This window comes from Zootoca vivipara, chromosome 6 (assembly GCF_965207765.1).
Source record: "Zootoca vivipara chromosome 6, rZooViv2.hap1.1, whole genome shotgun sequence".
Lineage (NCBI taxonomy): Eukaryota > Metazoa > Chordata > Lepidosauria > Squamata > Lacertidae > Zootoca > Zootoca vivipara.
In genome coordinates, this window is record NC_142589.1 from 34,726,425 (window position 1) to 34,739,319 (window position 12,895).

General features: G+C 44.5%; 1 protein-coding gene across 6 annotated transcripts in view; it reads left to right on the top strand.

The window, feature by feature from the left end:
- Nucleotides 1–1,559, top strand: part of RPGRIP1L (RPGRIP1 like) — a 72,453-nt gene extending 70,894 nt beyond the window's left edge. For 5 of the 6 annotated variants that reach the window (XM_035119297.3, XM_088671943.1, XM_035119298.3 and 2 more), the window contains exon 26: nucleotides 157–1,559. In XM_035119297.3, coding sequence (XP_034975188.3) covers nucleotides 157–251 — 95 coding nt within the window. In that variant the 3' untranslated portion in view covers nucleotides 252–1,559. The remainder of the gene's footprint in view (nucleotides 1–156) is intronic. The other variant, XR_015950517.1, reaches the window with a different exon arrangement.
- Nucleotides 1,560–12,895: the final 11,336 nt, after the last annotated feature.

A 12,895-nucleotide genomic window follows, 5' to 3' on the forward strand; every position in this document is an offset into this window, starting at 1 on the left:
CTGTTACTACAACACACATACACACAATCTCTTTGTGCGTGTGAATGAAGGGCCTTTGCATTTCAGCAACCGAAGTTGAAGCTCTTCAAAGGTGTGGAATGCGAGGGTCTGTGAACTTGCTATTGACATTGCTTTCCCTCTCTGCTTCTTTTCCAGTTTTTGATTCACCAGATGGTGGAGCGGTAATTGGGAAGCTCAAAGTAACAGTAGAAGCTCTCCATGCTCTGCGCTCAGTCTATGAGGAGGTCTGAAAATGAGAGCCTGTGTCGACAGATGTGCTTTCTCCCCGCATAACCAACACACAGGCTAGATCTAGGAAGAGAGAGAGAGAGAGAGATGCTACAGAATATTTAATGTATAATTTATATGTGAAGGATGCACAATTTGCAGCTGTAAACTTTGTATATTTTCCTGTCTGTTTGGATTTTCCTTTTTATACATTTCCCTCCCCAACACACACCCTTAAGGCTACAGCCCCTACCCCACAATGGACACCAGCTTGTAAATAATTAATACCTACATGATTGAATGATGTGCTTTATTTGCATTTTCAACATGATGTTTGCCTTAACATAAAACAGTAATAAAAATGCAAGTCAAATTTTTAATTTTTAATAAAATAAAAAAACCTGATTAAAAATAAAAAACTGATTAAAAATACTTTTATGTTATCCCTAATCACCCCACTAAATGGAATGCCTGCGATTAGCCTCATTAAGGATTTTATACTGTGAAGCTTTTATTAGAAGCAATATATGAAAATTACTTGGATTAATGTGTTAATCTGCCTCTTTAAAATGCTAATATCCATTTTATGCACATTAAATCTCAGTATGCATTTTCTTTGATGCATGCCGTTTCTATCAATTAAATATAAAGAAGGAGACTGGTCCCAAGACTTATTAAATTACTGCAAGCTTTTATAAAAAGAAACACACAACTTTTGCCCTTCTGCTAACATTATAATCAGTTGTTTGTGATTATCAAGTTTTTTGAAGGGAGAGGATTGCGTAAACCTCCCTTTTTTGTTTTGTTTTGTTTTTCATCTGCAGGAAAAAGAGATTTACATATTTCAACTAATAGCTATCAAAGTGCAAGATGAAACCATAAAAGAATCGATCAGATTATCTTACGCTCCAGGCTGGGCCTTTGGTTCCCTTCTCACCCTCACCCCCCCCCCCACCACCACCACCACACTTAAAACTTCTATAAAACATGAATAACAAATAGTTTTATCCTGATAAACAATGATTGAAAACAGCCTGGAAACTCAATTTTCCAGCTTTCAACCAATGTTGATGAAGGATTTAATTGATTTTTTTTAATTGAGCTGTGGATCAGCCCCTCAAAAAAGATAGAAGTTTCTAGATAAGATTCATTTGGAATAGCTTATACTTTTTCCATTTCTGAATATCTTTTTAGTGTATTTTAAACGGGATTTTATAGGTAAAGGGGCCCCTTTGCCGTTTACAAAAAAACAGGCTATATTTATTTCGTAAGCATATGTAAAGTATTCAGAAAGATAAGTAATTTATTAAAATCTACCTAATTTGCCGTGATATATTAAATCTCTGCTTCAGTGATCACAGGCCATTTCATTTACAGAATTAGGCATTCCCTCTTTGTGTGATTAAAGCTCTGGAAAATGAGTTCTTTGCTCCTATTTGTGAACATTCAGAGCCTGCTAATGGCAAGAAGATGGAATAGATTATGAGACAATTCATTACAGTTCAACAGCGCAAAAAAAAAAAAGCCAGACAAAATGCAAAAAGAAAAAGCACAACTATGAATATCTGCATATAGTTTGAACCATCTGTGCTCTAATGGCTTCAGATACGCCTCTTCACCTTGAAGAGGCTTTGAAATGGCAGCCATACAATATTAATTTGTTGATGTACATCGAGAAGCCATCAGAATATATAAATTTTTGACCACAGAAATCTCTGAATTCTGCCATTAAATTCCCGTCCTCCTCATTTCCAAATTTTAGGGGAGGACAATCTCCAAGGAATACATTTGGCAAGTTCTCACAACAATCTAATCCTATGGAATGTTCTGGAAACCACAGATGGTGACATTCCTTAGCCCCCTTTCCATTCCCAGTCAACAGGCACATGTTTGTGTTCTCACTTGCGCTGCTTCTTAGTTCATTTCTTGGCCCATATTTCCCAGTGTTCTTTGGCCCCCCACAACTATATTGTCATTAAGACTTCTTGTTATACTTTACAGTAATTTAAAACAGCTAGATTCAACACCAAGATTAATAAAGTGGCTTTTCGGAATTGGAGTTGCGGCATTTAAGCAGGAGGTTTGCATTATTCACCTAATATTTTGCAACCCAAAACAAAATCACTTCCTTATAAAGAAGTGAACATGAAGCCACACACACACACACAAAAACACCATTTGTTGAGGTTCTGTAGTGTAACTGATTTTCATGGAAAACTTAAAGGACACATCAGTCAGGAATCCAGGCGAGGACTTTATTGTCCTCAAATACAAACACAACAGAAATAGGAGACTTCTGGATCCTATGCTATCTGGTAACTAAAGCTGCAATCCTAATCCTGTCTACTCTGAAGTAAATCCCATTGAATTCAAAGGGGTTTGTTTCCAAATAAGATGGGGTGGGGGTAGGATTGCAACCTATGCCATAAAACTCTGCTTTCCACACACCGATTAACAGGAATGGGTTGTGTTCAGTGTTAGTCCTAGACTCTTTGAAATTGATAAACATGATTAACTTAGATCAGACATAGGCAAACTCGCCCCTCCAGATGTTTTGGGACTACAACTCCCATCATCCCTGACCACTGGTCCTGTTAGCTAGGGATGATTGGAGTGTAGTCCCAAAACATCTGGAGGGCCGAGTTTGCTAAGGCCTGACTTAGGTTCATTAATTTCTATGAGTCTGCTGTGAGTAGAACTTAGTTGGACACAACTTTATTTTCTGAAATAAACTTTTTAGGCTGTACTAGATGGTAAAATTGGGAAGTTGTTAATTCTCATTTTGCTTAGGCACCTGCAGTTTTAACCCAATGTCAGAAGAGCCTGCTGCATCAGGCCCACCTAGTCCAGCATCTTGTTCCCAGTGGCCATCCAGTTGCCTCCGGGAAACCCTCAAGCAGGAGCTGAGGACAATTTAAGACTTGGCATTTAGCCTTTGCCAACTGAAGGTGGAAGTGTAGAAGTCATAAATTCACCTGGAGCAAAAATATTGCAGTGCATTGTGGCTGAGTGGTTGGTTGGCTGGCTGGCAGGCAGGCAGGCACCTGTCTGTCCCGTTGAGACAATGCAGGAGTACACCTTTGAGAGGTGAAGTCAAACTGTTGGAAGGTCACAGTGCTTTCTGTGGCTGAAGAGACTGATACAGGAGAGACATATTTTGTTACAGCTGGGGCAGATGAAGGCATCTGGTTGTGCTGCTGCAGGTGCACCACGGCATTTCTTCTCTCCGCCACTGCTACCAGCACTGCTGTGAATGCACAACTTGACTGGTTGCCTCATATTTGCAGGGAGGACCATAGTTCAGTAGCAGAATACATGTTTTGTATGCAGAGTATTCCAGGCTGTGTCTTTATCATCTCCCGATAGGGCTGGAAAAGACCCTTTTGGGAATCCTTGAAGAACCTCTGCTAGTCATTTCAGGAATAGGAAATGTGGTTATCCAGATTATATTTGACTACAACCTCCGTCAACCCTGATAATTTGCTGTATGAGCTGGAACCAATGGAATCCAACAACATCTGGAGAGCGGCAAGCTCTGCTTTCCTACTATAGACCACTGGTCTTTGGCAGATGGGTTATAGTTCCCAGCTGGGTCATAGCTTGGCCCTAAGGTAAAAAAAAAGAGACATCACCTTGCCGACAAAGGTCTGTATAGTTAAAGCTATGGTTTTCCCAGTAGTTATGTATGGAAGTGAGAGCTGGACCATAAAGAAGGCTGATCGCCAAAGAATTGATGCTTTTGAATTATGGTGCTGGAGGAGACTCTTGAGAGTCCCATGGACTGCAAGAAGATCAAACCTATCCATTCTTAAGGAAATCAGCCCTGAGTGCTCACTGGAAGGACAGATCCTGAAGCTGAGGCTCCAATACTTTGGCCACCTCATGAGAAGAGAAGACTCCCTGGAAAAGACCCTGATGCTGGGAAAGATGGAGGGCACAAGGAGAAGGAGACGACAGAGGACAAGATGGTTGGACAGTGTTCTCGAAGCTACCAACATGAGTTTGACCAAACTGCGGGAGGCAGTGGAAGACAGGAGTGCCTGGTGTGCTCTGGTCCGTGGAGTCACAAAGAGTCAGACACAACTAAACAACAACAACAAAGGTAGTTTGCAACAGCAGCAGCAGCACTATAAAAGTATATGGTTAGAAGAAGTGGACCCCCAAATGCATGTTTAGCTTAAAGATTGTTGAAGGGTACTGCACACAATGCTGAACCAGGTGAGCCAGTGCTTTATCTTGCCCTGCACTGTTTACCCCAACCTGGTGCCCACCAGATGTTGGGCTACAACTTCCCCCATCTCTAACCTTTGGCTGTGCTGGCTGGGGCTGATGGGAATTGAGAGTCCCAACAACACCTGGAAGGCTGCAAATTCACCACTCCTAGGTTCAGTATTTCTTCATATGACTTCCATATCCTTCATCTACTCTTTCTGGCAGCAGCAATCTGGGATTTCAGACTGGGTGGGGCCATTCCTAGTCCTACCTAGAGTGCCGGGGATTGAACCTGGGACCTTCTGCATGCCAAGTATGTGCTTACCACCAAGCTACAGCTCCCCTAAACGCTCCCCTATGCTCAGCAAAGGGAGCTAGGGACAGAAGCCCACTTGCAGCTGGGATGTGAAAAACATTTGTGTTAATTACCAAACTTTGCTCTTTGTTATGAAGAATAATTCCCAGCCACCAACATGTAAACAGAGAGACCCTGACAGCTATTATGGTTTCCAAATGCGGTTTATTCAGATTATTTTTCTTCAGATCGTTTGCAGTGTTGCATCTTCCAATTTACAACGGTTTGCTATTGCTTTCCTTATATCAACTTAATAAAGGAACCTGGAGAGCCCAGATGAATGGAATTAAATTCAGTGATTACTATCAAAGCTTGACTAGGCCTAGACTTCACAGTTTAAACTTGAATAGTGCTGGTTTGTAGTGTGCTTGCTGTGTTTAACTTTCTATGCCAATAAATGAGGTTGGTTAGTTGGTTGGTTGGTTGGTTGGTTGGTTGGTTGGTTGGTTGGTTGGTTGGTTGGTTGGTGGAAGTGTGTGTGTCTGAATAAATAAACTCTCTGTTTACACAAGAGGAGGCTCTGTAAGACGCAGGTGGTGCTGTGGGTTAAACCACTGAGCCTAGGGCTTGCTGATCAGAAGGTTGGTGGTTTGAATCCCCGCGACGGGGTGAGCTCCCATTGCTCGGTCCCAGCTCCTGCCAACCTAGCAGTTCGAAAGCACAACAAAGTGCAAGTAGATAAATAGGTACCGCTACAGCAGGAAGGTAAACAGCGTTTCTGTGTGCTGCTCTGGTTCGCTTTGTCATGCTGGCCACATGACCTGGAAACTACGCCGGATCCCTCGGCCAATAACGCGAGATGAGCGCCGCAACCCCAGAGTCGGTCACGACTGGACCTAATGGTCAGGGGTCCCTTTACCTTGCTCCTCATTTCATGGCACAGGCAATTCAACCCCAAAGCCTCTGATTAGTTAACTAGAGTTCCCCATCTCCTTTTTTATCAGGAAACTATGGTTACCAGTTTTGAAACAAACCAGTGAATTAAACTATTGTTTGGAGTTTCAAGCCCTTCACATGTACTGAAGCCGATAATCAGCAGCGGCTTGCGCATGGTCACAGAGGCAGTGGTAACTTTATGGTGGTGGCATGCTTGACAGGAATAGGGTGAAACAAAGGAGGCTGGGGGGCCTCTGGCTTGCGGAACCCGCTGTCACCAACTCAGAGCTGTCCTGATCTCATCACTGCCACTTCACCCATCCCAGGAGGCCACAGCTGCTTCTGCCTCCGCTGATGAGCCACCCGTGCAAATAGTCTTTGCTTTCTGGTTCGAATGGCATAGGAATCTGGTTAACTGGAAACTTCCTAGTTGAATTGTAGCTTCCACAAAGGGAGAGCTGAAAGGGACACACAGCCAAAGGCTTGTGAAGATCCCAGTTTTGTGAGCTGAGCTATTATCGTCCGGACATGGTCAAAGTGTGGACAATCCACACAGCTCCATGTATGTGAAGAAAAAGGTAACAACTCTTCTTAGCAACGCGTATAACTCTTCTTCCGCGAAACGGCACTATTGTTTGCAGTCCAACATCAGTGGTTTCAAACACAAAACATCACTTACACATGTTTGAATAACAATCCGCCCAGGATTTCTGTGGATTTAGCAAAATACAGGGTTTTCTCCCCTTAATGTATTCAGTCAAACTGGCACTGTGATAGAATGTAGAATTATTTCCTTATGTAGAAAGAGAGAGAAAAGAAAATAGTTTTCCCCCCCCTCTCTCTCCAAAAGGAAAGCAAAATCTCATTCTGAAGCCAACAAAGGGAAGCCTCTGGATTCTGAATACTCGGGGCCAATCAATAATAGGCAGAGTGATCATTTTTCTATACGATAACAGAGCCATTCCTGCAGGGTCATTGGCCACTGAGACTAAGAGAAATGTGGTATATGATTGATTTCAAGTAATCTGTTCTCCTAAGGAAATCCAAGCATGCTTCTGTATATCTCAAAACAATGCCCTAACAATGCTATATTTGCATGTATATTAGGAAGTAAATCATGCTGATCTCAATAGGCCTTATTCCAAAATAAGGATGTGCAGTAATGCAGTTCTGAGGTGTTCTGGAGAGGCCTTTCCATAGATCCTGCCACCCTCACAGGAAGTTTTGATGAGGACATGAGGAAGGGCCTTCTCAGTGGCTGCTCCCAGATTGTGGAGGCTTTCCTTTCGCCAGCAGACAATTACATTCCTCACCCCCCAGGCCTTTGGCCACTAATGGGCTGCTCTGGCAGAATCATCTGAGGTTCGGTGTTGCGCTTTTCTGTGTGCTTTTAAAATATTTTCAGTGCTGTTTTTTATAGGGTTGCTTATTTTATTGCTTTTTTTAAAAAAAAAATTATTGTGTGTGTTTTAGTCATTACTAGTTTTAAGTTATGCTGTGAGCCACCTTGGATTGTGCACTGGGAGAAAGGCAGAATAAAATAATAAATAAATAAATAAAGCAAGCAAGCAAGCATACAGTGGTACCTCGGGTTAAGAACTTAATTCGTTCTGGAGGTCCGTTCTTAACCTGAAACTGTTCTTAACCCGAGGTACCACTTTAGCTGATGGGGCCTCCCGCTGCCACTGCGCCACCGCCGTGCGATTTCTGTTCTCATCCTGAAGCAAAGTTCTTAACCCGAGGTACTATTTCTGGGTTAGTAGAGTCTGTAACCTGAAGCGTCTGTAACCTGAAGCGTCTGTAACCCGAGGTACCACTGTACTAGTTAGGAGTGCATACAGACAATAGGGGGGGGGGTTATTTGCAATAGTTGTATTTTATTATTACCTTACAGTTTGCATTTTACAAATATTGCACTGTTATATGCATCCACTGTTTATTTGAGCACATCAGAATCAACCATCATTTGGAGCTATTTCTAATGGGTTTGGCTGTGATTATGCCCCTAAATGAGATGGTATTTGTTCTTTCAAAATACCCACAAGTGTTTGTCTAATTAAACAGAAGCATTATCAGGCGGCTTTATTAGCTTACACTAAGCATAGATTAAGCAAAAGCATACCGCCTTGATATTTCTGTAACCAAGAGAGCATGTATTATAATCATAACCAGTCACTATAAATAGACATTGATCTTTTTCTTAAGGTAGGAATAGATGTTCCATTCAGATCTTGGCATTATGCTTTGTGAGGGGGTTTCTACTCATGGAGCATCAAGTGAAGGAGTGTGGGATACTCGGCCAATGTTTTACCACACCTTGGTTAAATTTCAATAGGGCTACCAGGGTGGGGACACACTCTAACTCCTAGTTTGGGGTTTTCAACTACTAGAGGACTGGCACCAAAACTGGGTTGTGATATGAGCTCTGATTATTCCCCCAATAAAACAGCCTCCCTCTCCATCGTCTTTTCATTGCTGAGCAGGGGTCAGCAAACTTTTTCAGCAGGGGGCCCGTCCACTGTCCCTCAGACCTTGTGGGGGGCCAGACTATATTTTTGGGGGAGAAATGAACGAATTCTATGCCCCACAAATAACCCAGAGATGCATTTTAAATAAGAGGACACATTCTACTCTTGTAAAAACATGCTGATTCCCGGACCGTCCGTGGGCCGGATTTAGAAGGCGATTGGGCCACATCCGGCCCCCCGGGCCTTAGTTTGGGGACCCCTGATTGATAGAGTAAAGCAGAAGGACTGAGAGGTCTGCAACAAGAGAAAGGGAGGGAACCAAAAATGAAGAGAGAAAGGATAGCATATATGTGTACAGCGGAAGGGGGGGGTTGTCCTATGTAGACAGAGGCGTGCCAGAGAGGGGCAGGGATGGGGAAACAAATGCCTTATGCTGCCTCCAATGTTATCCTACTCAAAATAGACCCACTGGAACAGATGAATCTGACAAACAAAGTCAGTATGCCAAGTTCAAAATCCAAGGGTTGATCCACACAAGCGGAGTCCAAAGGTCAGGAAAGAAGGTTCAGGGTCGAGCCAAGTAGCCAAAGTCCAAAGTCCAGCAGTCAGGATACAATCCAGAGTCAAACCCGAAGCACAATCCCCTGGACGTCCAGGGGCATCCAAATTAAGGCCCGTTGACATGGGCAGTTGAGCAGACACAACACCTCAGCTCTGCTTCCCTTTTATACTTTGCCTTCTGACTGCAGGATCTGGGCTTGATGAGGCATGTGGTCCCCACCTGTTCCAAGCCTGCTCCAGCTGAGGCATCACACACCTCCTCCCAGAGCTAGCAAGTCCCACCTAGCCAGCTAGGGAACTGGGCTCTGGGCCCTTGCCTGCCTTGGCCTCCTGGAGCACCCCACCCGCTGCTCCCTAAGCCTCAGATCCCACCATGCTCATGGAGACAGGGGCCCCTCTGGCTCTGGAGATGGGTCCTGCTGCTCTGGTTCCTGTGCACTGTCCCCCCCCCCCATCCCCTCGCTGTCCTCGGTCACCTTGTGCTAGTACTTCCTTCCCCATCCCCTTCTTGCCCCAGTGTGGCATTCTTCCTCCCTCCCTGTTGTCCTGCCAGTTCACGGCACCCAGGATTCTTTGCAGGAATCCATGGCTTAAAATGGGATAATGCTGCTTTAAATGTAAGGTGTGCATGTGGCCCTGCCTTCAGGTACGGTGGGTGATATGGTCCCGTGAGGAGTTATGAAGTAAGATTCAACTTGTCCAGTCCGATTCCAGGTGTGAAATGGGAGGGTGTCACCTTCTTCTTTGCCTCAAGTAGCAAAATGTGTCAGGTTGGCCCTGTCCACAAGAAATAAATTTTGCGGGATTTGCTTCTCTTCCCCCCCCCCCCTGCACTGCATCCGGGAGGGCAGGAGGTTAGTCGCTTCTTTCCAAGACAACTCCCATCATCAGAGCATGGGAGAACAGAAGCTCTGCTGAAAATTTCCCAGCACTCCTTCAGTGGGATTTGGATGCTTGCCTCAATACATTTTGCCTTCCTTACAGTTAGTGTCTATATTATAATCAGCCTTTAATGACATCCAGAAGGTTCTGCACTTTCAACAAATCATTCCCACCACTCCAAAAAATGTGTCTCGAATTAGCCTGTTTTGCCATAAATCAATAAACTAACAGATTCCACTGCAGTCTTGAGTTCTCCCCAACAGGGGGCTCAGTGCATGGACAGTATTTCGGGGGGTGGACATAGCTCAGTGGTGGAACATCTGCCTTCCATGTAGAAGGTCCTAGGTTCAATCCTGGCTGGATTTGTGCTCCCCCCTTTGTCTTAATTACTGGCATGGCTGCAGAGAGTCTGACCAGGTCTGCATGGGTGAATTGGGTTTATGGCCAGGGTTAGGTGTCAGGAGCTGGCATCCTTGGGCAACTGCCAAAGTCCAGGATCCCAGGATGACCCACTTACTTACCTATGCCCTGCTGCGGAGCAAGCAACAGCTACCATTTCCTGCCCTCTTTCTAAGGGGAAGGTTCCCCTAATAGACACACTTTTGTACATATCGCTTCATAAACTATATTGCCTTTTTCTTTTAAAGTGCTAATTTCAAAGGACAGCCATGTTTCAGTTCCCATACTGGTCTGAGAAGTGTGGGTTGCGGAGTTTCTCATTAAAATGCAGCCAAACAAATTGCCCCTCCATCCCTACTCCCAGGGATGCAATGCTAGAAGGGAGAAGCTGGTTATATCTCTTCATCCAATTCCCTGCTGGCTGGCTTGCACCTGCAGAGTGGAAGCAGGGGCAAAAGTATGCTTCTCTTTTACAGGTCGGATTGTGGGGCATGTTGTGGGACTGGGAAGGTGCTGCATCCTTTGTGCCCCCGCCTTCCTTTGATTTACCCACAGGACACAACTTTTTGGGGCCCAATTGATGTATTTTGGACTGTCGCACCAGGATGGGATCTTGAGCAGAGAAATTATTGTAGGGAAAGAGTGGGGGAAACGGTTTGATTTGCACATACCCTGTACATTTAAAGCAAATGGCTTTCCCCAAAGAAGCCTGGGAATCAGGGCTGGCCTGTTCATGAGGCAAACTGGCAGCAGAATCCAAGGGGCAGCATGCCCTGTGCTCCCCGGTGCCTGGAGCAGTGAGGAGAAGAGGTGGGGGCTTCTGGGTTCTGGCGAGATCTCAAGGAGCTCTCAAAGCTGTGTGATTCTGTATGCAAGGCTTTGGTGGGACAGCTGGGGAGGCAACTTCCTATATCACCTCAGGCAGTGAGACTTGATGGGCTTCCCCTGCTGGGAATGGTAGATTATAGTGGGTGCTGGGAATTGAGGGGTAAATTAAAGGTAAAGGGACCCCTGGCCATTAGGTCCAGTCGCGACACTCATCTCGCACTAATGGCCGAGGGAGCCAGCGTACAGCTTCCGGATCATGTGGCCAGCATGACAAAGCCTCTTCTGGTGAACCAGAGTAGCACACGGAAACGCCGTTTACCTTCCACTGTAGCGGTTCCTATTTATCTACTTGCACTTTGACGTGCTTTCGAACTGCTAGGTTGGCAGGAGCTGGGACCAAGCAACTGGAACTCACCCCGTCGCAAGGATTCGAATTGCTGACCTTCTGATCGGCAAGCCCTAGAATCTGTGGTTTAACCCACAGCGCCACCTGCGTCCCAACCTTGGTAAATTACCAAGGTTAGATTACTGCAATGTGTTATACGTAGGGCTGTCTCTGAAGACGGTTCGGAAACTTTAACTAGTGCAGAATTCAGTGGTCAGGTTGCTCACCGGAGCAAGATGGTTTGAGCATATTACACCGATCCTGGTCCGACTGCACTGGCTACCAGTTAGTTTCCGGGCCCAATTCAAAGTGCTGGTTTTGACCTATAAAGCCTTGAACAGCTCAGGACTGTAATACCTCAAGAACTATCTCTTTCTATACAAACCTACTCAGATCCTGAGATCATCTTCTGAGGCCCTTCTTCAAGAGGTCTGGAGGGTAGCAACACGAGAATGGGCCTTCTCTGCAGTGGCTCCCCATCTCTGCAATGCTCTCCGCAGGGAAGTTCACCTGGCGCCTTCATTATACACCAGGCAAAAGTGTTTGTTTTTAACCAGGACTTGGGTTGATTTGATTGACATCCTATGCCCTTTTAAAGTGTGTGTGTGTGTGTGTGTGTGTGTGTGTGTGTGTGTGTGTGTTTGGAACAGGGAGGGGTTATTGGGTTGTTTTTATTTTGATTATGTATTTTGTGGTTTTATATCTTTATTTTATTCTGTGAACCACCCTGAAACCTCAGGGTATAGGCCAGTATATAAATTCAATAAATAATAATAATACCATTCCCATGATTCTTTGGGTGAAGCCAGTGCTTTTTATCTTTTAAAAAAATGTTTAGGGGTACTCTCATTTTGACTCAAGAAAATCACCATTTTATCGTTCAAATCAGAGGAAATAAATACAGTAAATGGACAAAAGTAAAAAGATTCACAAAATGTTTAGGGATATGCATCCCTCTGCATCCCCCCAGATAAAAAGCACTGGGTGAAGCCATGTGCTTTTAATGTGTGGTGTGTCTGTACAGCTATGCTCCATTCACCTCTGGAATAGGCAGGCTGTGTGAAGCCACTGGATTTTGTGAGCCAGCCATACATACCAGAATGTTGGCCTTCTGCCTTTGTCTGGGCCATTGGAGGTCATTGCTGGACATATTAATAGCTGATAACAATTACTTTTCTCCTTTGCTTCTAATCTGTACTTTGGTTGAGAATATAACTTTTCCTGAGGGGTGGACTTCAGTATTTCCAGTTTCAGCAGCGCCCAGTGCAAGCCCAAAATTTGGCACCCTTTGCCTCTCGCCTTTCATTCTATGCATGCACTATGTCATAGTTGTGACAACTTGCCCCCCCCCCCCCGTCAGCTCAGCGCTGCCCTAAATAGATCTCTGTCCTGAGGTTTGCCACCTTGTATCCAATTCCCTGGAAAGAAGACACATTGAAATCAATGGGACTTATAACTGCCTAAATGTGTGAGTAGGCATGGATTGTAATTATGCATGTCTGAAGAAGAAGAAGAAGAAGAAGAAGAAGAAGAAGAAGAAGAAGAAGAAGAAGAAGAAGAAGAAGAAGAAGAAGAAGAAGAAGAAGAGATAAAACAAGGAATATGTGGATAAATGTATGTCCTGGTAAGTGTTCTTGAATGCCGAATGCCTTGTTCAGATAGTTCTGTCACAAAGTACTACCTCCCTGCCATAAAGATGGT